Here is a 25,548-nt window from a genome sequence, read left to right as displayed (position 1 = left end):
TCACTTTGAACTCGTCGCTTTGAACTCGGCTCAACACGAGGCTTCAGGTGCATGTAGTACACATGCCCGGCCTTTAGGGGCGCGGTGACTCGCAACCTGCTGTATTACTGCACAATTCCTTGTGTGGTCGTTCAAGTCGGCTTTTCAAAGTAAATCAGTCGTTGGGGGAACTTTTTAAAGTGAAACTTTCTACCTTAATATTATTCCACTGGGGGTTGTGCTGCTTTGCTGCTCCAGTAAATGGAAGTAAATAAAACATTTCTTTTAACGAATTACACGTTTCAAATCAATTAATTAAATTAACGCGTTATTTTCAGCAGCACTTAATAAAACGGCGAAACGTCACAGTTTTCCGTTGAACGTCGTCGGAGTTGTAGCGGAAGTTTACAGCGTCTCCGCGTGAACGCCGCCGCGCTAGTTTGAGCGTAGCTGCGATTTGTGGTCGCAGGCGTTTGGCGGTGGGAGCCGTTGAGTAGTGGAGCGGCTCCCTTTTGAGAAAAAAAAACCGCCTCGGCCTCCGAGGGTGTTTCTATCCGCCTCGCCATGAGCTGACCGCTGTGTCTTCTTCTGCTTCCCACAGTTAAGATGAATAAGGAAGTTATGTCACGCGTGATGAAGAAGAGGCAGGCGGACCCGAAGGTGGTCCAGTGTGTGTGGGCGTCCATCGAGGTCATTCGCAACCAGAAACAAATCGCAAACATGGACCGAATCTCCAAGTAAGTTCACCCGCTGACGACGACGTGGCTGTGTGACGACGCTGACGCCTCTTGTTTCCAATCAGTTCTATTTCAAAAAGCTCTGCAGGACGCAGACTCTGGACGCCAGTGTTGCCACAGTTACTAATCTGATTACTAGTTACTCCTTTAAAAAGTAACTTGGTTACTTCACCGATTACTTTTTTTAGTTGCTCCTGCTGGTACATATTTAACCTTTGACCTCCTGCTGGTACATATTTAACCTTTGATCTCCTGCTGGTTCATATTTAACCTTTGATCTCCTGCTGGTACATATTTAACCTTTGACCTCCTGCTGGTACATATTTAACCTTTGACCTCTGCTGGTACATATTTAACCTTTGACCTCTGCTGGTACATTTTTAACCTTTGACCTCTGCTGGTACATGTTTAACCTTTGACTTCCTGCTGGTGCATATTTAACCTTTGACCTCCTGCTGGTGCATATTTAACCTTTGACCTCTGCTGGTACATATTTAACCTTTGACCTCCTGCTGGTACATATTTAACCTTTGATCTCCTGCTGGCTCATATTTAACCTTTGACCTCCTGCTGGCTCATATTTAACCTTTGACCTTCATTCTTTGTTGTATTTATATCTAACTCGTGATTTTATTATCAGATTTTTACTATTTACTACTATATTTACTAGTTTGGAGGAGGAGGAGCGCTTGTTTTATTTAATAGTGAAGCGGCTGTGCAGACAAGAAACTACCGGACTAACCCTCTACATTAGTAACTCTACAATATTAATACTACAATAGTAACTCTACATTAGTAACGCTACATTAGTAACTCTACAATAGTAACTCTACATTAGTAACGCTACATTAGTAACTCTACTATAGTAACTACAATAGTAACTCTACGTTAGTAACGCTACATTAGTAGCTCTACTATAGTAACTTTACAATAGTAACTCTACAATAGTAATGCTACATTAGTAACACTACAATAGTAACTCTACAATATTAATACAATAGTAACGCTACATTAGTAACGCTACAATAGTAACTCTACAATAGTAACTACAATATGAATACTACAATAGTAACTCATTAGTAGTAGTACAATAGTAACCCTACAATAGTAGCTCTACATTAGTAACTCTACATTAGTAACTCTACATTAGTAACTCTACAATAGTAACGCTACATTCGTGACGCTACAATTGTAACGCTACATTAGTAACGCTACATTAGTAACTACAATATTAATACTACAATAGTAGCTCTACAATAGTAGCCCTACAATAGTAGCTCTACAATCCGAGGACTCGACACTAAACAAGATGGATTGTTTGTGGGTTTTTTCGTCACCATGGTTTGTGAAGGAAACGTGTTGGGAGCTTGTTAGCTAGTAGTGTGCCGCGCTAATAGCTTGTTGGCGGCGGCTGTTTCTCTCTCTCTGTCTCTCTCTCTCTCTCTCTCTCTCAGTCCGTTAGATTGGCATCTGTTAAATTCTGCTGCTCTCCAGCTCCTCCTCACTCATCCCCCCCCCCCCCCCGATCCGCAGCAGCTCAGCCTCCAAGCTCTTAGCGGCGGCGGGTGTTTCTGTGCGCCGGCGGCGGCGGCGGCGGCGGTCTGGCTTTGTGAGTGCTGCAAATTGACAGCAGCTCGTTGGCGGCGGGCCTCGGCGGCCGATCAGCCGGCGGACGGAGCGCCGACTTAATGAAACACTTGGCACGTCTCCTTTCAGCAAGTTGGCGAGCACCTTGGGAGCTGGCCGCTCGCCAAGACCAGTGCTGGCGGCGGGCGGCCGTTGTCACGGCAACAGTAAAGCAGCGGCACGTAGCGGGATAGCGCCGGCGCTCGACTCACCGGACCGGCTCTGTGGATGAGAGGCGGAGGCGGAGGCGGGCGGTTGACTCGTTCTGGCCGCCGCCTCGCCCAGACGGTCGTCACTAAACCAGCCGGTCACTCGTTTATCAGGCCGATCAATCGTTTACTAGACGAGGCGACGCGGTTGAGCAATTCAGGTTTTTTTTGTTTTTTTTAATGGAGAGTGAAAGTAGAGAATCTCCTGGATGAAACAAAACAAACTGAAGCACAAAATGACATGCATCCAGTAGGGCTGCTTGATTTTAATAGAAAAATCTTTGGATTTGGAACAACTTTTATTGAACATGTTTAAAAAAAAAGGCTCCTGTTAAATCTATACAACTATCTTGTAATGCAGTAGTGAAATAAAGTGTTGTACTGCACTCAATCTTTTCAAAACAAGAAGTATATAAAATACAAGAATGACCCTAGCCCTAACATGAGTTGTTCCAAAATAAAATGCCGGAGGTGTGGCGAAGACGAACGGGAGGCGGAGCTTCAGCAAGGAGCTCCAGACTTTGTCCTCCATTCGGAGCTTCTACACCCGGTGGAACAACAAAACTACTTCCTCTCTACAAAATAAAGTTAGATTTCTACCCGTTTGTTGGAACCTTGAATCTTCTTTAGTCCTTCAAACCTGCAGTAATTCATGGACTCGGATTGAACGAGGTTCCTCAAGACTTTGGTCCATGTTGACGTTCCCAGAGCGGCGGAATTCTAAAACCCCGGCTCGTGTCGTCCAGAAGCTACTGACGCTAGAGCTACTGATGCTAGCAGGGCCATAGACCTATAGAACTAGAAGCTACTGATCCTAGCAGCAGGAGGAGCGGGGCCATAGACCTATAGAACTAGAAGCTACTGACGCTAGCAGCAGGAGGAGCGGGGCCATAGACCTATAGAACTAGAAGCTACTGACGCTAGCAGCAGGAGGAGCGGGGCCATAGACCTATTGAACTAGAAGCTACTGACGCTAGCAGGGCCATAGACCTATAGAACTAGAAGCTACTGACGCTAGCAGCAGGAGGAGCAGGGCCATAGACCTATAGAACTAGAAGCTACTGACGCTAGCAGCAGGAGGAGCAGGGCCATAGACCTATAGAACTAGAAGCTACTGACGCTAGCAGCAGGAGGAGCAGGGCCATAGGCCTATAGAACTAGAAGCTACTGACGCTAGCAGCAGGAGGAGTGGGGCCATAGACCTATAGGACTAGAAGCTACTGACGCTAGCAGCAGGAGGAGGAGTGGGGCCATAGACCTATAGAACTAGAAGCTACTGACGCTAGCAGGGCCATTGACCTATAGAACTAGAAGCTACTGACGCTAGCAGGAGGAGGAGGAGTGGGGCCACAGACCTATAGAACTAGATGCTACTGACGCTAGCAGCAAGAGGAGCAGGGCCATAGACCTATAGAACTAGAAGCTACTGATGCTAGCAGCAGGAGGAGTGGGGCCATAGACCTATAGAACTAGAAGCTACTGACGCTAGCAGCAGGAGGAGCAGGGCCATAGACCTATAGAACTAGAAGCTACTGACGCTAGCAGCAGGAGGAGGAGTGGGGCCATAGACCTATAGAACTAGAAGCTACTGACGCTAGCAGCAAGAGGAGCAGGGCCATAGACCTATAGAACTAGAAGCTACTGATGCTAGCAGCAGGAGGAGCGGGGCCATAGACCTATAGAACTAGAAGCTACTGACGCTAGCAGCAGGAGGAGGAGTGGGGCCATAGACCTATAGAACTAGAAGCTACTGACGCTAGTAGGGCCATAGACCTATAGAACTAGAAGCTACTGACGCTAGCAGCAGGAGGAGCGGGGCCATAGACCTATAGAACTAGAAGCTACTGACGCTAGCAGCAGGAGGAGTGGGGCCATAGACCTATAGAACTAGAAGCTACTGACCCTAGCAGCAGGAGGAGCGGGGTCATAGACCTATAGAACTAGAAGCTACTGACGCTAGCAGCAGGAGGAGCAGGGCCATAGACCTATAGAACTAGAAGCTACTGACGCTAGCAGCAGGAGGAGCGGGGCCATAGACCTATAGAACTAGAAGCTACTGACACTAGCAGCAGGAGGAGCGGGGCCATAGACCTATAGAACTAGAAGCTACTGACGCTAGCAGGGCCATTGACCTATAGAACTAGAAGCTACTGACGCTAGCAGCAGGAGGAGCGGGGCCATAGACCTATAGAACTAGAAGTTACTGACGCTAGCAGCAAGAGGAGCGGGGCCATAGACCTATAGAACTAGAAGCTACTGACGCTAGCAGCAGGAGGAGCGGGGCCATAGACCTATAGAACTAGAAGCTACTGACGCTAGCAGCAAGAGGAGCAGGGCCATAGACCTATAGAACTAGAAGCTACTGATGCTAGCAGCAGGAGGAGCAGGGCCATAGACCTATAGAACTAGAAGCTACTGACGCTAGCAACAAGAGGAGTGGGGCCATAGGCCTATAGAACTAGAAGCTACTGACGCTAGCAGCAGGAGCAGCGGGGCCATAGACCTATAGAACTAGAATTATATTCAGGTTTATGAGCAAGATTCTACTTCTAAGGTTCTATGCGCTCCGTCTTCTGCGTTTTTGGTGTGTTTGGTGAGTCACAGCGCCCCCAGAGGCCCGGCAGGTGTACTGCATGTCCCGAAGCCTCGTGTTGAGTTCAAAGTGACGTGTTGACGGAATGTTTTTGTAGAAGGAGAAAGAAGATAGTTGTTTTCCCCCGTTATGTGGACGAACCCTCGACTCGGAAGGTTTCGGTCGTAGGATCCAGGCGTTTTCCGCTCCGCCTCCGTCTGCTTTGGTTCAAGCTCGTCGTCCGGCGGACGGAGCGCCATCGGGCGAATCTGTTTATTCTTGCCACGTTTAAATGTTCCCGCCTCGTCAGACGCGAGTGGAAAAGCAGCTCGTGTTTGTCTGGTAGACGTAGACGACCTCCTCCGGCCAGACGGCCAGGATTTGAAGCGCCGCCGCAAGTGGGAAAGGCGATAGCGGTGGGAACGCAGGCTATGAATAGAAGAGGCGTCCTGAATTTACGGCTTTCAGCCCGCCGGTGGAGTGACACGCCCTCCTCACCGCCTCACCGCCTCACCGGCTGCAGGAATCAAACCTGAGCCGCTGCTTTTACTCCCGTTTCTGCAAAAGTATGAATGAGATTCCAGCGCCGTGGGGCGTCGACGGCGGACGTTCACACATCTCGCACTGGTTGGCGGAGAGTTTGAACCCGTCGTCACTGTTTCTGTCGTACTTTGATATGAAAACAAACCTCAAACAAGCAACTTTCCTCCAAAGAATGAAGAAAGGGGGGAGAAAATAAACAAGTCAATTAAAAATGAGTAAATCCAGAAATGAGAAGAAATAAATCAGATTGGCTGATGGGAGTTTCCACCGTCGACAAGAAGACCGAGTGTTTCCAGAAAGTTCCACCTTGGGAGACATAAAAAAAAAGAAAAAGAAAAGAAAAAAGAGCCCTGAGCACCAAAACACAAACGTTTATCTCACTTCTGCAATATTTATATTCTGCACGTCGTTATCGGGAGGAAATGATCATTTTTCGTCGAAACTCAGGAACGTGTGTGTGTGTGTGTGTGTGTGTGTGTGTGTGTGTGTGTGTGTGTGCGTGCAGGTACCTGAGCAGAGTGTTTGGCATGCACCCCAAGGAGACGGCCCGTCAGCTGAGCCTGGCCGTGAAGGACGGCCTGGTGGTGGAGACCCTGACGGTGGGCTGCAAGGGCTCCAAGGCCGGCATCGAGCAGGAGGGCTACTGGCTGCCCGGGGACGAGATGGTGAGACGCACACACACACACGCACACGCACGCGCGCACACACACACATGCACACGCACGCGCGCACACACGCACACACACACACGCACACGCACGCGCGCACAAACGCACACGCACACACACACACGCACACGCACGCGCGCACACACGCACACACACACACGCGCACACACACATGCACACACGCGCACGCACGCACGCACACATACACACGCGCACGCACACACACGCACATACACACGCGCACACACGCACGCACAGACACACTCACTCACACACGCGCGCACACACACACGCGCACAAGCACGCACGCACACGCGCACACACACACACACACACGCACGCGCGCACACACGCACACACGCGCACACACACATGCACACACGCGCGCGCACACACGCGCACACACACATGCACACACACGCACGCACGCACACATACACACACGCACACACACGCACACACACACACGCACACACACACGCGCACGCACACACACACGCACACACACACGCACACACACACACACACACACACACACACACACACACACACACACACACACACACACACACACACACGTCATGCTTCTACCGCAACAACCTCCCATGTTTTCTAGACTGCAGTATTAACCCTTGGATGCACACGTGGGCTCAAACCCCCCCTCCACCCCCCCCCCCCCAATTCAAAATCAATGCGTTTTGGCAACATACTGGGTTGTTATTCTTCAAAAATCTTTCAAACTTCATAAATGACTGGTCTCCCCTTAAAGACTATCTTGGACGTGAACGTCAGACAATAACATGTGTTAATATGGACTGAAAACAAGGTGTGAACAATTATTGGAACCCCGCCTCCCCCCCCCCCCCCCTCATGAATGTGGTCTGTGGTCTGATGATGCTTAAACTGCAAAAACTGTTAATTAATAACAAACAAAAACAAAACAAATACAACAAATAATAGATAATTGATGTATTTTAAGCAAAAATAAATAAATAAATTATAATAATAATAAATTAGGCTAAATGACCTTGTCTTAATATTGTCAATGTGAGCACAATTTATTATTATTTTTTTATTATTATTATTATTGTAAATTGTTTGTTTTTCTGTGCTTTTTTTTTTAACTTTTATTTTTATTTTATTTTTTATTTTTTTTTAATTATTATTAATTTTTATTATTATTATTAATTTTATTTTATTGTGTTGGTGTTGCTGTCTTGTTCTTTCTTTGTGTTTACTGTCAAGAAGAAAAACGGAAAAATGAAAATAAAGAGTTAAAAAAAAAAAAATCTTTAAAACAAAGAGTTGCACTATTTTCATATTCCAGGTATTCCTCAGAAAACACGTTTGTGACATGAGGCCGTTTGTATTTGTATTTATTTTTTCGTTAATTTAAAGAAATTGCAGTTTTCGTGTCGCGACCCCCCCCCCACTCTTCCACACGCAGTGCCCGTGGAATCTTCTGTGAAACTTTAATTCTCACTTTTACCCAGTAACGTAACGCAACGTGGAAGTGGGACAGCGTTGACGGTCAGAGTTGCTAAGAATTAACGTTTCGTAGAAGATTCCATCGGAACTGCTTGGGGTCATTGTTGACGCCACGTGTGCATCTTAAGGGTTAAATTCTCTCGTTCACTGAGTGAAGTCACACAAAAAACTCAGAGTTAAACACAACGTCCACATTTCCTCGCTCGGATTTCCCATCGGCTGTTTCCCTGTCGGTTCATGTGTTCATACTGATTCATGTGTTCATACTGGTTCATGTGTTCACACTGGTTCATGTGTTCACACTGGTTCATGTGTTCATACTGATTCATGTGTTCACACTGGTTCATGTGTTCACACTGGTTCACGTGTTCACACTGGTTCATGTGTTCATACTGATTCATGTGTTCACACTGGTTCATGTGTTCACACTGGTTCATGTGTTCATACTGGTTCATGTGTTCACACTGGTTCATGTGTTCACACTGGTTCACGTGTTCACACTGATTCATGTGTTCATACTGATTCATGTGTTCACACTGGTTCATGTGTTCATACTGGTTCATGTGTTCACACTGGTTCATGTGTTCACAGTGGTTCATGTGTTCACACTGGTTCATGTGTTCACACTGATTCATGTGTTCACACGGGTTCATGTGTTCATACTGATTCATGTGTTCACACTGGTTCATGTGTTCATACTGATTCATGTGTTCATACTGGTTCAGGTGTTCATACTGGTTCATGTGTTCACACTGGTTCATGTGTTCACAGTGGTTCATGTGTTCACACTGGTTCATGTGTTCACACTGATTCATGTGTTCACACGGGTTCATGTGTTCATACTGATTCATGTGTTCACACTGGTTCATGTGTTCATACTGATTCATGTGTTCATACTGGTTCATGTGTTCATACTGGTTCGTGTGTTCATACTGGTTCGTGTGTTCACACTGATTCATGTGTTCACACTGGTTCATGTGTTCACACTGATTCATGTGTTCACACTGGTTCATGTGTTCACACTGGTTCATGTGTTCATGTGTTCACACTGGTTCATGTGTTCACACTGGTTCATGTGTTCATACTGATTCATGTGTTCATGTGTTCATACTGGTTCATGTGTTCATACTGATTCATGTGTTCACACTGGTTCATGTGTTCACACTGGTTCATATGTTCATACTGATTCATGTGTTCATACTGGTTCATGTGTTCATACTGGTTCATGTGTTCATACTGGTTCATGTGTTCACACTGGTTCATGTGTTCACCATGATTCATGTGTTCATACTGGTTCATGTGTTCATACTGGTTCATGTGTTCACACTGGTTCATGTGTTCACCATGATTCATGTGTTCATACTGGTTCATGTGTTCACACTGGTTCATGTGTTCATACTGGTTCATGTGTTCATACTGGTTCATGTGTTCACACTGGTTCATGTGTTCACCATGATTCATGTGTTCATACTGGTTCATGTGTTCACACTGGTTCATGTGTTCACACTGGTTCATGTGTTCATACTGATTCATGTGTTCACACTGGTTCACGTGTTCACACTGGTTCATGTGTTCACACTGGTTCATGTGTTCATACTGATTCATGTGTTCACACTGGTTCATGTGTTCATACTGATTCATGTGTTCATACTGGTTCATGTGTTCATACTGGTTCATGTGTTCACACTGGTTCATGTGTTCACCATGATTCATGTGTTCACACTGGTTCATGTGTTCACACTGGTTCATGTGTTCACACTGGTTCACGTGTTCACACTGGTTCACGTGTTCACACTGATTCATGTGTTCACACTGGTTCACGTGTTCACACTGGTTCATGTGTTCACACTGATTCATGTGTTCACACTGGTTCACGTGTTCACACTGGTTCACGTGTTCATACTGGTTCATGTGTTCACACTGGTTCATGTGTTCATACTGGTTCATGTGTTCACGCCGGCTGGACGCTCCAGGTTTCCCGTTACGACGCCACAGCAGGAGCAGACTCATGGGAATGCTGGAGCAAAGCATGCTGGGAATGTTTGTTTTCTCTGTGGGGGGAGGGAGGGAGGGCGGGGAGGGGGGGGTCAAAGGGTCTGTGAGGACATGGTGACGGGGGTGTCCCGAGGAACTGGTTTCCCCCGGCGGGACTTTTTAACACTCCTCTCTGAATCACAGGACCCGAAAGCCGAGGGCAGCAAGGTAAGACCTGCTTCATTTCTCCTTCTAGTCCCGGGTCTGTTCTTCATCGCTCCTCCTCCTCCTCCTCCTCCTCCTCCTCCTCCTCCTCCTCCTCCTCCCCCCCCTCCATTCTCCTACCACCTCCTCTCAACTAACTCCATCCTGTGAGGAGTCGTTCTGCCACCTCGGCGGCTCCGGTGAAACTTTTTGAGCGGGAAAGTGGAATCGGGACGATCGCCTCCCTGCGGAGCGATCGACTCGCTGCGGAGCGATCGACTCGCTGCGGGGCGATCGACTCGCTGAGGGACGATCGACTCGCTGCGGGGCGATCGACTCGCTGAGGGACGATCGACTCGCTGCGGAGCGATCGACTCGCCGCGGGACGATCGGCTCGCTGAGGGGCGATCGACTCGCCGCGGGGCGATCGACTCGCTGAGGGGCGATCGACTCCCTGCGGGACGATCGACTCGCTGAGGGACGATCGACTCGCCGCGGAGCGATCGACTCGCCGCGGGACGATCGACTCGCCGCGGGACGATCGACTCGCCGCGGGGCGATCGACTCGCCGCGGGACGATCGACTCGCCGCGGGGCGATCGACTCGCCGCGGGACGATCGACTCGCCGCGGGACGATCGACTCGCTGAGAGACGATCGACTCCCTGCGGGACAATAGACTCCCTGCGGGACGATCGACTCGCTGAAGGCCGATAAAGAGACTGAAGCAAATCGGTGGAAGTGAAACGATCGTCCTGCTCGTTGTCGGGGGGGTCGAACTGAATCAGACCTGAATAGAGCCGGACGAAACAAAATCCTTTTAATCGATTCATCGAATTTGTAGCGAAAAGATTTTTATTGAGCGAATTCAAGCTGCTGCTGCTGAAAACCTGGTGAGAAGCTTGAGTTTGTTGACTGACGGAGCCTCGTTTACTTTCTATTCTGGGATTGTTTGTGTGTATTTTAACTGACGACGACAATCGCAGCAGTAAAGTTGAACTTTTGAAAATATATCTGACGTCGACAGTCACGTTAAAGTGCATTGAGAGAAAAAACCCACAAATCTTTCTTGTAGAAATCGTACGTCGTACGTCTTTTTAGTTAGGAAATAAATAAACATGTTTTATTGTATTTATTCATTAAACAGGCAACAATTTATAATCTGCAGACAAAAAAAGAATCTAAATAAACCACAAAATTTTTTTTTTTTTTTTTAAATCAAATTTCTTGGGGGTGCTTTAGCTCCCCTATGCATGCAGCCGCACTATGCATGTAGGTATAGTTGCCCTACAGCCTGACGTTGCCCCCCCCCCCCCCCCCCCCACCCCCCCCCCCCGCCGGCGCCTCGCTACCCGTCGCTTGTTTCCTGTCCGCCTCACCTGGTTCGGCTCCGGCAGCAGTCACACGCTGCCGCTTCAAAACAACAAACAAACAACAACAACCTCAAAGGTTAATTTCCGACGGGACGGTCTGGCACGTTCACTTCCTGTTTCCTCTTTCATCTGTTTAACTGATGAGTTGGCGCTGTGTGTGTGTGTGTGTGTGTGTGTGTGTGTGTGTGTGTGTGTGTGTGTGTGTGTGTGTGTGTGTGTGTGTGTGTGTGTGTGTGTGTGTGTGTGTGTGTGTGTGTGTGTGTGTGTGGTTTGTAAAGCTGCAGGTTAGCTGTCACCACGGCTCCTCCTCCTCCTCCTCCTCCCACTCCTCTTCCTCTTCCTCTTCCTTCTCCTCCTCCTCCTCTTCCTCCTCCTCCTCCCACTCCTCTTCCTCCTCCTCTTCCTCCTCCTCCCACTCCTCTTCCTCTTCCTCCTCCTCTTCCTCTTCCTCCTCTTCCCCCCTTCTTCCTCCTACTCCTCCCCCCTTCTTCCTCCTCCTCCTCCTCTTCCTCCTCCTCCCCCCTTCTTCCTCCTCCTCCTCCCACTCCTCCTCCTCTTCCCCCTCCTCTTCCTCTTCCTCCTCCTCTCCCCTTCTTCCTCCTACTCCTCCCCCCTTCTTCCTCCTCCTCTTCCTCTTCCTCCTCCTCCTCTTCCCCTCCTCTTCCTCTTCCCCCTTCTTCCTCCTCCTCTTCCTCTTCCTCCTCCTCCTCTTCCCCCTCCTCTTCCTCTTCCCCCCTTCTTCCCCCTCCTCTTCCTCTTCCTCCTCCCCCCTTCTTCCTCCTCCCACTCCTCTTCCTCCTCTTCCCCCTCCTCTTCCTCTTCCTCCTCCTCCCACTCCTCTTCCTCTTCCTCCTCCTCCTCTTCCTCCTCTTCCCCCTCCTCTTCCTCTTCCTCCTCCTCCTCCCAGTCCTTCCTCCTCCTCCTCCCACTCCTCTTCCTCCCACTCCTCTTCCTCTTCCTCCTCCTCCTCTTCCTCTTCCTCCTCCTCTTCCTCTTCCTCCTCCTCCTCTTCCTCTTCCTCCTCCTCTTCCTCTTCCTCCTCCTCCTCTTCCCCCTCCTCTTCCTCTTCCTCCTCCTCCCCCCTTCTTCCTCCCCCTCCTCCCATTATACTATTACTATTATTACTATTATTACTATTATTACTATTATTACTATTATTCCTATTATTACTATTATTACTATTATTACTATTATTCCTATTATTACTATTATTACTATTATTACTATAATTACTATTATTCCTAGCAGCTCAGGCCAACATGACGAACCTGGAGAATAACTGAAGAGCTTCTTTTGAGTCGAGCTGCTTTCAGTCACGACTGCTGCTCCTTCCTCCAGCGAGTCCAGACGCTGAGTGGGTGGAGGGGGAGGTGGAGTGCTCCCCCCCCCCCCCCCCCCCCCCCCCCCCCCGCTGGAGAAGAATGCAGTAAAGCAGACAGAACATTTTCTTTACTTTCTTCAAGAAAAACCTTCCGTGAGCCACGACAACTTTAATTCAAAGAAAAAACGTAACGGCCGTCGTCATGTCAACCAGCAGCGCCCCCCGGTGGCCCGGCAGCGCACCACAGCATCGTCTGTGCCGTTTCCGTGGCAACGGACATCGTCTCAAGGCCGCAGCAGATAATAGCTAGAGTAGTTTTATTTGTAGTTTTGGTACTCTGTCTCGTCTCAGTGGTTTCCCTGTGAGGCTGGAAGGAAGAAGTAATCCGATTACACCGATAATGGTTGAAAGACGGGACTTCCTGTTTCAAAATTAAATGGAATTCATTGTGTTTTAGATAAAATGCAGCTGTTTTTTCACTCTTTATGATTTTTGTTTGTTTGTTTAGAGAAAACGTGTGTGTGTGTGTGTGTGTGTGTGTGTGTGTGTGTGTGTGTGTGTGTGTGTGTGTGTGTGTGCGTGTGTTCGTCTGTACTTCTACTCGAGTAAAGAGTTTCTGCTCTCGTCACTCTGATTGTTTTTATTTCACCTCGTCGTTTCCTGAGACACAAAAGTCGATGATGAATATTTAAGAGCCCGAAGAATGATTTCTTTATGAGGGTGGAGGAACTTCAGCAGGGTGGAGAAGCTTCAGGAGGGTGTAGAAGTTTTAGAAGAAGTTTCAGGAGGGTGTAGAAGTTTTGAGGATGTAGAAGTTATAGAAGAAGTTTCATGGTGGTGTAGAAGTTGCAGGAGGGTGTAGAAGTTTCAGGAGGGTGTAGAAGTTTTAGAAGAAGTTTCATGGTGGTGTAGAAGTTTTAGAAGAAGTTTCATGGTGGTGTAGAAGTTTCAGGAGGGTGTAGAAGTTTCAGGAGAAGTTTCAGGAGGGTGGAGAAGTTTTAGAAGAAGTTTCATGGTGGTGTAGAAGTTGCAGGACGGTGTAGAAGTTTCAGGAGGGTGTAGAAGTTTTAGAAGAAGTTTCATGGTGGTGTAGAAGTTTTAGAAGAAGTTTCATGGTGGTGTAGAAGTTTCAGGAGAGTGTAGAAGTTTCAGGAGAGTGTAGAAGTTTCAGGAGAAGTTTCATGATGGTGTAGAAGTTTCATGATGGTGAAGAAGTTTCATGAGAATGTAGAAGTTTCCTGAGGGTGTAGAAGTTTCAGGAGCATGTAGAAGGTCCAGGAGGATGTAGAAGTTTCCTGAGGGTGTAGAAGGTCCAGGACTTGAAGTCCCCCCCCCCCCCCCTGCTGCTGGCCCGGCGGGTGGAGGAGTGGGGGGGCGGGGTCACCCAGACTTGTGCTCTGCTGTGTCTCTGAGCAGGACTGGGAGGCGGAGAGCCACGACTGGTACTGCTTCGAGTGCCACCTGCCGGGCGACGTCCTGGCCTGCGACAACTGCTTCAGGGTTTATCACCTCAAGTGTCTGACGGAGGAGGTCCGGCCCCGAGACGGGGGCTCCCACTGGCAGTGCCTCATCTGCAGGGTGGGTCCCGTCTGGAGGCCCCGTCTGGGGGCCCCGTCTGGGGGCCCCGCGCTTTCATTCAACTGGAAACTGGGACTTTGTCCTGCAGTTGTTCCACATCATTGCTGCTTCTAGCAACCTGGGCAACTGAACAGCCTCTTACGTTGTGTGGTGGAGAAGTTTCAGGAGGGTGGAGAAGTTTCAGGGGGTGGAGAAGTTTCAGGAGGGTGGAGAATTTCCTGATGGTGTAGAAGTTTCGGGGGGTGTAGAAGTTTCCTGAGGTTGTAGAAGTTTCAGGAGATTGTAGAAGTTTCCTGAGGGTGTAGAAGTTTCAGGAGGGTGTAGAAGTTTCCTGAGGTTGTAGAAGTTTCCGGAGGGTGTAGAAGTTTCAGGGGGTGTAAAAGTTTCAGTAGAAGTTTCATGAGGGTGTAGAAGTTTCAGGAGGGTGTAGAAGTTTCCTGAGGGTGTAGAAGTTTCAGGAGGGTGTAGAAGTTTCCTGAGGTTGTAGAAGTTTCCGGAGGGTGTAGAAGTTTCAGGGGGTGTAAAAGTTTCAGTAGAAGTTTCATGAGGGTGTAGAAGTTTCCGGAGGGTGTAAAGGTTTCCAGAGGGTGTAGAAGTTTCATGAGGGTGTAGAAGTTTCAGAAGATTGTAGAAGTTTCAGGAGGGTGTAGAAGTTTCATGAGGGTGTAGAAGTTTCCCGGGGGTGTAGAAGTTTCCCGAGGGTGTAGAAGTTTCCCGAGGGTGTAGAAGTTTCCCGAGGGTGTAGAAGTTTCCTGAGGGTGTAGAAGTTTCAGGAGATTTTAGAAGTTTCATGATGATGTAGAAGTTTCATGACGGTGTAAAAGTTTCCGGAGGGTGCAGAATTTTCCGGAGGGTGTAGAAGTTTCCTGATGGTGTAGAAGTTTCAGGGGGTGTAGAAGTTTCAGTAGAAATTTCCTGAGGTTGGAGAAGTTTCATGAGGGTGTAGAAGTTTCCTAAAGTTGTAGAAGTTTCAGGAGGGTGTAGAACTTTCCTGAGGTTGTAGAAGTTTCCGGAGGGTGTAGAAGTTTCCGGAGGGTGTAGAAGTTGCCTGAGGGTGTAGAAGTTTCAGGAGGTTTCACTGAGACTCGTTTTCTTTTCCTCACCAGGGAAGTAAAAAGAAGAATCTGAACAAACAGGAAATGTGTAAATACCTGCGCTTCATCGTCCAGCGGATGAAAGAGAGGGTAAGACCTGCTGACCTCCAGCAAGCTGCAGCGCCCCCCCAGGCTGGGTGTGGTACTGCCGGTGGGCTGCAGCGCCCCCCCCAGGCTGGGAGTGGTACTGCCGGTGGGCTGCAGCGCCCCCCCCCCCCCAGGCTGGGATTGGTACTACAGACCACTCCTTCTGTTCATTCCAAACGTTTGCAGCTTGAATTAAAAGCTTTAATTGTCCTCAGACTGTTTTTGAAAGGAGTAACTCCTTTCATCTCCACCCGTCACCCCACCTCCACCCCTCTGTATGAACTATTAAGTACCCCCCCCAACTCCTCTGTATGTAATGGTATCCCCCCCCCCCCCCCCCCCCCAGGCGGTGGACCTGAACAAGAAAGGAAAAGACACTAAACATCCGATGTACAAGAGGCTGATCCACACGGCTCTGGACGTCTCCAACATCCAGGAGGTGATTCACTCCTCTGTACTCCTCCTCTATACTCTCTATACTCTCTATACTCCTCCTCCTCTGTATCCTCTATACTCTCTATACTCCTCCTCTATACTCTCTAAACTCCTCTATACTCTTCCTCTATACTCTCTATACTCTCTATACTCCTCCTCTATACTCTCTATACTCCTCCTCCTCTATACTCTCTATACTCCTCCTCCTCTGTATCCTCTATACTCTCTATACTCCTCCTCTATACTCTCTAAACTCCTCTATACTCTTCCTCTATACTCTCTATACTCTCTATACTCCTCCTCTATACTCTCTATACTCCTCCTCCTCTATACTCTCTATACTCTCTATACTCTCTAAACTCCTCTATACTCCTCCTCTATACTCTCTATACTCTCTATACTCCTCCTCTATACTCTCTATACTCCTCCTCCTCTATACTCCTCCTCTATACTCTCTATACTCCTCTATACTCTATACTCTATACTCCTCCTCCTCTATACTCCTCTGCACTCCTCTATACTCTCTATACTCCTCCTCTATACTCCTCTATACTCTCTATACTCCTCCTCTATACTCTCTATACTCCTCTATACTCTCTATACTCCTCCTCTATACTCTCTATACTCCTCTATACTCTCTATACTCCTCCTCTATACTCTCTATACTCCTCTATACTCCTCCTCTATACTCTCTATACTCCTCTATACTTCTCCTCTATACTCTCTATACTCCTCTATACTCCTCCTCTATACTTCGCTATATTCCTCCTCTATACTCCTCCTCCTCTGTACTCCTCCATTTGTCCAAACATAATAAGTCAGCTGTGTGTGTGTGTGTGTGTGTGTGTGTGTGTGTGTGTGTGTGTGTGTGTGTGTGTGTGTGTGTGTGTGTGTGTGTGTGTGTGTGTGTGTGTGTGTGTGTGTGTGTGTGTGTGTGTGTGTAGAACCTGTCTGAAGGGAAGTATAAGAGCTTTGAAGAGTTCAAAGCCGACGCCCAGCTGATCGTCCACAACACGGCCATCCTGTACGGAGGTGAAGCAGAAACACTTCGACTCCTTTTGCACCACAACGTGTTTCTGCAGGGCTCTGAACTGTTTGTTTGTTTGTTTGTTTGTTTGTTTGTTTGTTTGTTTGTTTGTTTGTCTGTCTGTCTCAGTGCACAGCGACCAGGCGGAGATCGCCCGGCTACTCTTCAGCGACACGTGTCACGAGGTGAAGCTGTTCTCCTCACTTCAAATCTGATTTACTACTTTTATTTTTCAAATTCCAATTCTTCAATTTTAAACAGTTTTTTTAAATCGAGATTAAATTAAATTTGTCTTAATATTTTTAATATAAACAATTTTTATTGTCAATATAAAAACATTTTTTAAATGTATTTTGTCTTTTGTTTCTTAATAAATCTGTTTTTATTTGGACATGTTTAACTTCTCTCTTCCTCCTCTTCCTCCTCCTCTTCCTCCTCCTCCTCTCATCCCTCCTCCTCTCTTCTTCCTCATCTTCCTCCTCTTCCTCCTCCTCCTCCTCTTCCTCCTCCTCTCATCCCTCCTCCTCCTCTTCCTCCTCCTCTTATCCCTCCTCCTCTTATCCCTCCTCTCTTCCTCCTCCTCTCATCCTCCTCTTCCCTCCTCTCATCCCTCCTCATCCCTCCTCCTCTCTTCCTCCTCCTCCTCATCCCTCCTCTCATCCCTCCTCTCTTCTCTCCTCCTCCTCCTCATCCCTCCTCCTCCTCCTCCTCCTCCTCCTCCCCCCTCCTTCTCTCTTCCTCCTCCTCATCCCTCCTCTCTTCTCTCCTCCTCCTCCTCCTCTCATCCCTCCTCTCTTCCCTCCTCTCCTCCTCCTCATCCCTCCTCCTCTCTTCCTCCTCCTCCCCTCCTCCTCTCATCCCTCCTCCTCTCTTCCTCCTCCTCCTCTCTTCCTCCTTCTCTCCTCCTCCTCCTCTCCTCCTCCTCCTCTCCTCCTCCTCTCCTCCTCCTCCTCCCCTCCTCCTCTCATCCCTCCTCCTCCTCCTCCTCCTCCTCCTCTCCTCTCCTCCTCCCTCCTTCTCTCCGGTCCAGTTGAACGAGTTGTTGCTGTGTAAGAACTGCTTCTATCTGTCCAACGCTCGGCCCGACAACTGGTTCTGTTACCCCTGCGTGAGTTTCTCTACACGTCTTTTCCTCATCCCTCCTTCTTCACCTCTCAGTGTAGCAGCAGTGAGGCGGGTCAAGTTACCGGCCAAAGTAATCACATTACAGTGATGAAGTACACAAACACAAACACACTTCTACACCACAGCGTTTTAAATCAGAGTTCTTCTCTTTGTAGAAAAACACAAACAGGAAGTATTAGATGTCCCCGTGAGAACCAGACTCTGGGTCTCCAGGGTCTCCGGGGTCTTCGGGGTCTTCGGGGTCTTCTGGGTCTCCCGGGTCTCCAGGGTCTCCAGGGTCTCCAGGGTCTTCAGGGTCTTCAGGGTCTTTAGAGTCTTTAGAGTCTTCTGGGTCTTCTGGGTCTCCAGGGTCTTCAGGGTCTTTAGAGTCCTTAGGGTCTTTAGAGTCTTCAGGGTCTTCAGGGTCTTTAGAGTCTTTAGAGTCTCCAGGGTCTCTAGGGTCTTCAGGGTCTTCTGGATCTTTAGGGTCTCCAGGGTCTTCAGGGTCTTTAGGGTGTCCAGGGTCTTCATGGTCTTCAGGTGACCAGATGAGTCTCTGTGTTGCAGAGTCCGAGTCACGACCTGGTCTGGGCCAAGATGAAAGGTTTCGGCTACTGGCCGGCCAAAGTGCTGCAGCGGGACGACAGCCAGGTGGACGTTCGCTTCTTTGGCCACCAGCACCAGAGGTGAGGGGCTGGAGTGACTGGTACTGCTACTGCTACTGGTACTGGTACTTGTACTGCTGGTACTGGTCCTACTGCTGTTACTGCTACTGCGCTACTGGTACTGGTACTGCTGGTACTGCTGCTCTACTGCTACTGCTACTACTGCTACTACTGCTGGTACTGCTACTGCTGCTTTACTGCTACTGCTGCTGCTACTGCTGGTACTGCTACTGCTGCTTTACTGCTACTACTGCTACTACTGCTGGTACTGCTACTGCTGCTTTACTGCTACTTCTGCTGCTACTGCTGGTACTGGTACTACTACTGGTACTGGTACTGCGACAGCTGTTCTACTGCTGCTACTTCTACTTCTACTGCTGCTACTTCTACTTCTACTGCTACTGTAGCAGCTACTGCTACTGCTCTACTGCTACTGCTACTGCTACTGCTGCAGCTACTGCTACTGCTCTACTGCTCTACTGCTGCTCCTACTACTGCTACTCCTACCGCTACTTCTACTGCTACTGCTGCTGCTACTGCTACTGCTACTACTACCGCTATTCCTACCGCTACTTCTACTACTACTGCTACTGCTACTACTACTTCTACTGCTACTGTAGCAGCTACTGCTACTGCTCTACTGCTACTGCTTACTGATACTTCAACTGCTACTGTAGCAGCTACTGCTCTACTGCTACTTCTACTGCTACTGCTGCAGCTACTGCTACTGCTCTACTGCTCTACTGCTCTACTGCTCTACTGCTCTACTGCTGCTCCTACTACTGCTACTACTACCGCTACTCCTACCGCTACTTCTACTACTACTACTGCTACTGCTACTGCTACTGCTACTGCTACTGCTCCTGCTACTGCTCCTGCTGCGGCTCCTGCTGCTGCCCAGCAGACTGAGTGTCGGTGTCCCCCAGGGCCTGGATCCCCTCAGACAACATCCAGGACATCAAGGTGAGCGTCCAGCAGCTGCAGGTGAAGCGCAAGCAGCGGCTGGAAGAAGGCGTGCGAGGAGCTGGAGGTGTACCAGCGCTTCCTGAGGGAGGGGCGCTTCTGGAAGAACAAGCTGGAGGACGGCAGCCCGCCGCAGAGCCAGAACCCGAGACAGCCGGAGGAGGAGGAGGAGGAGGAGGAGGAAGAGGAGGAGGAGGAGGAGGGTGGGGGCGGCGGCACGAGGACGGAGCGGCTGGAGAGAACGGAGGAGGCGGAGTCCAGCATCTCCTCCACCAGCAACGAGCAGGTCCGCCAGGTGAGTCGCCTTCCAGGAGCCGCGGACGGCCTGAGCTGCTCTCCGGCGCCGCCCGGTGGCGCTTCTGGAGAACAGCAGCCAAGATTATCATCCTCTGTCCTGCTGTGTTTCAGCTGAAGAGCAGCCTGGAGCCCAAAGCCAAGAAGAGCCGGCGCTGTGCTGCTGTGGAGCCCAAAGAGGAAGTCAGTGTAGGTCCTCACACACACACACACACCCCAAACACACACACACACACACACACACACACACACACACACACACCCGCTACACACACACACACACACACACTCGCTCCACACACACACACACACACACACACACACACACACCCGCTACACACACACACACACACACGCTCCACAAACACACACATACACACCCGCTCCACACAAACACACTCGCTCCACACACACTCACACACACACACACACACACACCCGCTCCACAAACACACACATACACACCCGCTCCACACAAACACAGTCGCTCCACACACACTCACACACACACACACACACCCACTCCACACACACACACCCGCTCCACACACACACACACACACACACACACCCGCTAAACACACACGCTCCACAAACACACACATACACACCCGCTCCACACAAACACACACACACACACACACACACACCCGCTCCACACACACACACCCGCTACACACACACACACACACACACACACCCGCTACACACACACACACACACACAGCTCCACAAACGCACACACACACACACACACACACACACACACGCTCCACAAACACACACACACACCCGCTACACACACACACACACATACACGCACGCTCCACAAACACACACACACACACACTCGCTCCACCCACACACACACACACACACACACACACACACACACCCACCCACCCACCCCGTGGTGAATCCCACCCCTCCCCCCCCCCCCAGGACCCCGAGCCGGAGATGGAGGCGGTCAGCTCCAGCCAGGAGATCCCGGTGTCGTCGGCGCCGCCGCCGCCCGAGAAGCTGTCGGTGTCGACGCAGACCAAGAAGGCCGGCGGCGGCTCGCCGCGCACGCTGCACCGCGGCACGCAGACCAGCAGCGACGGCGCCTGCCAGAACATGTGTCACGAGAAATACACCAAGGTCTTCAACGACGTCAAGGAGATGATGAAGGCCGACAACAAGCGCGAGACGGAGCGGGTCGTCCGCGAGGCCCTGGAGAAGGTGTGTGTCACGTTAGCCGCTAGCAGTTAGCCGCTAGCAGTTAGCCGTTAGCGCGCCGGAAGGAATTAACGCTGTGTGTGTGTGTGTGTGTGAGCAGCTGCGTGCGGAGATGGAGGAGGAGAAGCGCCAGGCCGTCAGCAAGGCGGTGTCCGGAGCGCAGGCGGAGATGGAGAGGAAGTGTAAGCAGGTGAAGGACAAGTGTAAGGAGGAGCTGGTGGAGGAGGTGAAGAAGCTGGTGGCTCAACACAAGCAGATGACCTCCCAGACCAAGAAGAAGCAGTGGGTGAGTCACGACGCTGGAGACCCACAATCCTCCTTCCTTCACTAACGTCACCACTTCATCATGTTTCTTTAATGAACGACGTTTAATTCAGGATCTTTCCTGCGGGTCAATAGAGACGTTCTGCACAGAAACAAGGACAATAATATTGAGGTGCAGCTAAAGTTAGCAGTAGTTAGCAGGTAAAAGTAGTAGCAGTTAGCAGCTAAAAGTAGCAGTAGTTAGCAGCTAAAAGTAGCAGCAGTTAGCAGCTCAAAGTAGTTGCAGTTAGCAAGTAAAAGTAGCAACAGTTAGTGGCTAACATTAGCAGCAGTTATCAGCTAAAAGTAGAAACAGCAGCTAAAAGTAGCTGCAGTTAGCAAGTAAAAGTAGCAACAGTTAGCAGCTGAAAGTAGTAGCAGTTAGCAAGTAAAAGTAGCAACAGTTAGCAAGTAAAAGTACCAACAGTTAGCAGCTAAAAGTAGCAGCAGTTAGCAGGTAAAAGTAGTAGCAGCTACAAGTAGCAGCAGTTAGCAGGCAAAGAAAGCAGCAGTTAGCAGGTAAAAGTAGTAGCAGCTACAAGTAGCAGCAGTTAGCAGGTAAAAGTAGTAGCAGCTACAAGTAGCAGCAGTTAGCAGGCAAAGAAAGCAGCAGTTAGCAGGTAAAAGTAGTAGCAGCTACAAGTAGCAGCAGTTAGCAGGTAAAGAAAGCAGCAGTTAGCAGGTAAAAGTAGCAGCAGTTAGCAGCGAGCTGTTGGGCCACAATGCTACAGACCTTAATCAACTGGTGACTTATTTTAGTTTTGTTGATTGATGTGTGTGTGTGTGTGTGTGTGTGTGTGTGTGTGTGTGTGTGTGTGTGTGTGTGTGTGTGTGTGTGTGTGTGTGTGTGTGCGCAGTGTTATAACTGTGAGGAGGAGGCCATGTACCACTGCTGCTGGAACACCTCTTACTGCTCCATCAAGTGTCAGCAGGAGCACTGGCACGCCGACCACAAACGAACCTGCCGCAGGAAGAGATGAGCAAGCCCCGCCCCCTCCCATAGCTCCTCCCCCCCGCCCGTTAGTCAATGTACACACACACACACACACACATGCACACACACACACACTTCCACTTCTTCACTCTCCTTCCTACAAACTTTGTGGAGCTCGTGTTTTTCTCAGCGTTTTGTTTTTATTATTTAACTTTTCCCGTCGTCGTCGTCGTCGTCGTTTTCTCTAAATCGTGGACGGAAGGTTCCAGAACGAGTCTCCAGACGTCTTTATCTTCTGTTTTTATCCGGTTTCTTTTACTGGAGTGGAGAATCTGTTATTTAAGACTCAACACACAAACATTTTATTGGCCCTGTTTTTAAAAGAAATCCTTGTTTTATTATTCTATATTATACTTTGTTGTTCATTTTTTATTTTTTTTTTAAACTTCAGATTTTAACAGGAAGTCCTTCTGCTCCATTTTTTTTAAAAATACGCGAAAAACATTATTTGATTTCCTGTTTTATTTTGGTGGCACTTTTTTTTTAAATGTAAATGATTTCTACCTAAATTCTTCTTCCTCCCCGTCGAGTGTTTTTTGGTAACAGGGTCTCTGTCGTCATGGAAACGGAGGGTTTGTTGATGAATCATTCTATTCTGCACTAATTTGGATTTACTGTCGGTGGGGATCAATTAGTGATCGGTCGGTGATCAGCATTTGTTTCTCTTCATCCAAGTTCATCTTTTTCTTTTTTCGTTCTTCACATTAAAACAAATAATAAAAAATAAAAAAAAATACACTGAGAACGAACCAACTGAGACATTATGCAAATGTTCATCTTTTCTACAGTGACTTCCTCTTCCTCCCTTTCATCCTCCCTTTCATCCTCCCTTTCATCCTCATCTCGTATAAAAAAAAATCCTATAAGGCGATCAAATTGCTGTTTTTTTTTTCTCTTCTGTGAAAATTGAACAAAGGAAAATAAAAAGGTTTTAAATCAGAAATCTGCTTTAACTAAAACAACCACATGCGGGTTTCAAATAGTGAAAAGTCACAAGACTTTTTTTTAAAGTTTAAAAAAAAAAAAAGTGAAAATGTTTTATTTTCTTGAACTTTCTGATATTTCAGAATTTTTTTTTTTTTTTAATAATTTAAAGGCTGAAAAGTTTGACGAAGAAAAATGTAATAAAAAGCTTGAAATATTTCAGTTTGTGTCATAAACTGAATGAAAACAAGTTTTGTAGTTCAAATTGAATGAGTTTCTATTGAAATGCTCAGATGTACAAAATGTTCCAGCTGTTGGTCACTAAAGTTTGTGGTTTTACTTCTAATAAAACTCTAAATACACAAACTAAAAGGTTTCAAGCTTTTTGTGATAATCTGTTGTTTTGGTTATCAAATGTTCAGATTTTTATCCACGTTCAGGTCTTTTTTTTTTTCCTCATTGGCCGTTTAATCTATTTATGTGATTGAAATCGTCAGTAATCGTCACGCTTTGCAGATTGTGATTATTGATCATCGTTGATCCCGAAACGACTTTTTCCTTCTTTATTGCGCAAACGACTCGAGCAGCACTTATTGTGGAATTTTTCCTGATCTCGTCATCTACCTAAGGCTTTTATTGTGAAATCCAATGATGAATTTCCTTCACACAGATTTTTTTTTTTTTTTTTTTAACCTCTTTGTGTCGACAAGCGAGGGAAACGACGTTTTTAAGCAGTTCTTAACAGTTTCGGTGCGCCGGTCCCCACTCAAATATCGGAATTCCTCACACACACGAGTTGGTTTTCAGTGTTTTCCAGGACATGTGACACCAGAACAACACGCTTTCTGTGGACGTTTTTTATGTGAGTTTCTCTTGGAAGACGAGACTCGTGATTTGTACACGACTCGTTTTTCCTTCTCATTTCTCCTCTTTTTGAATCCGATGTTCCGCCTCCTCCTCTCCTGGCCCCTCCCCCCCTCCTGGCTCCACCTCCTGGCCCCTCCCCCGCCCCTCCCCCCCCCTCCTCCCGCCGCCATCGTTGCACTACATGTAAATAAAGTCGTGCGCTCTCCTCCGTGTCGTATGAACATTGTAAATGATCCACCTCCGCTCAGTTTTCAGTGATCGGGATGACTGTTAGTTCTCATTTTGTACAATGTACAACCGTTATCATATCAGCCCACGTGTGTGTGTTTTATATGGTGAACACACACTTTTAATGTGTCTGAATGTTTCAACTTAATTTTTTTTTCCGGTGGATGTTAAAGTGCGACTGAAGCATGTCCTCCTGACGGTTCGTGTTACACATGATGTGACTCTTGTTTTTTTTTAAAAACTTTTTATATTCGTCCATCCGGCCGTGTTATTTCACATTTACTTATTTTTTTGGTTGTTTTTTTTTTGTTTGTTTATTTTCCTCGGTGTGAAACGTTTGGATGTAATTCCAGTCGGTCTCTGGTTTTTACCTGCATGAGTAAAAGGTGTGTGCACCTTTTTTTTTCTTCTTTGAGGGGTTTGGGGTTTCTTCCCCTCCCCCGACGTGAACAAAAATACCTTTTTTCTTTTTTTTTCTTCCTTTTTTTGTTGAACTTTTCTAAAAAAAAAGAAAAAAAAAAAAACTTCTTTCGGGCTCCTTCACGTCTCGGGAGCTGCTCCGGCGCAGCTTTTAGAAAGTGAGCGAGCCGCTTCGTACACGGACGACGAGTCCTGCTGTTCGGTCCGTATGTAATCTATTACTCATGGCTTAACGTTTTCTATGCCCCCTCCGACTGTTTTGTTTCCGTTTGTTTTTTTGACACTTTAGCTAGCAATATGTATATAAATATATTCTATGTGCTAACATGGAGGAAATAAATGTATCGACAAGTTCCTGTGATTCTTTGTTTCTATGATTCTTGTTTTATTTCTGTTTAATTGAAACGATTGGCTGCGATCGAATGAAATGGTGGAATTAAATGATATCAAATGTAAACAAGTTGGTGAAATGATCAACTTTGACTCAAACTTTATGTACGTCGAAATTCTTATTTCACTCATTCAGTCAAATATTCTCGGCTAAAATGATAAATCTCACATAAACAACGCAGAGATTTATTAATGTTTAATTTTTGGTTTGAAGTTTATTAAATTTGGATTTTCAGTTCTTTGCAAAACCTAAAAATAGTTTATA

The 25,548-nt window shown here is 47.8% G+C and overlaps 1 protein-coding gene across 1 annotated transcript; it reads left to right on the top strand.

The window, feature by feature from the left end:
• Positions 1-585: 585 nt before the first annotated feature.
• LOC308148687 (zinc finger MYND domain-containing protein 11-like) lies at positions 586-25,186 on the top strand (the record flags this gene model as incomplete). The annotated part of the gene is given in 16 exon segments (XM_080522185.1): positions 586-716; positions 6,172-6,331; positions 10,001-10,024; positions 14,109-14,270; positions 15,377-15,454; positions 15,798-15,890; positions 16,831-16,918; positions 17,043-17,098; positions 17,944-18,021; positions 18,585-18,703; positions 19,609-19,675; positions 19,677-19,940; positions 20,054-20,128; positions 20,882-21,160; positions 21,258-21,443; positions 22,318-25,186. Coding segments are annotated over 16 exon segments (1,983 nt in total). The 3' UTR covers positions 22,441-25,186.
• Positions 25,187-25,548: the final 362 nt, after the last annotated feature.

Source organism: Blennius ocellaris, assembly GCF_963422515.1.
Source record: "Blennius ocellaris genome assembly, contig: SCAFFOLD_279, whole genome shotgun sequence".
Classification (NCBI taxonomy): domain Eukaryota; kingdom Metazoa; phylum Chordata; class Actinopteri; order Blenniiformes; family Blenniidae; genus Blennius; species Blennius ocellaris.
Note: the sequence above shows the minus strand (reverse complement) of the source record. Positions and strands in the feature narration are given on the sequence as shown.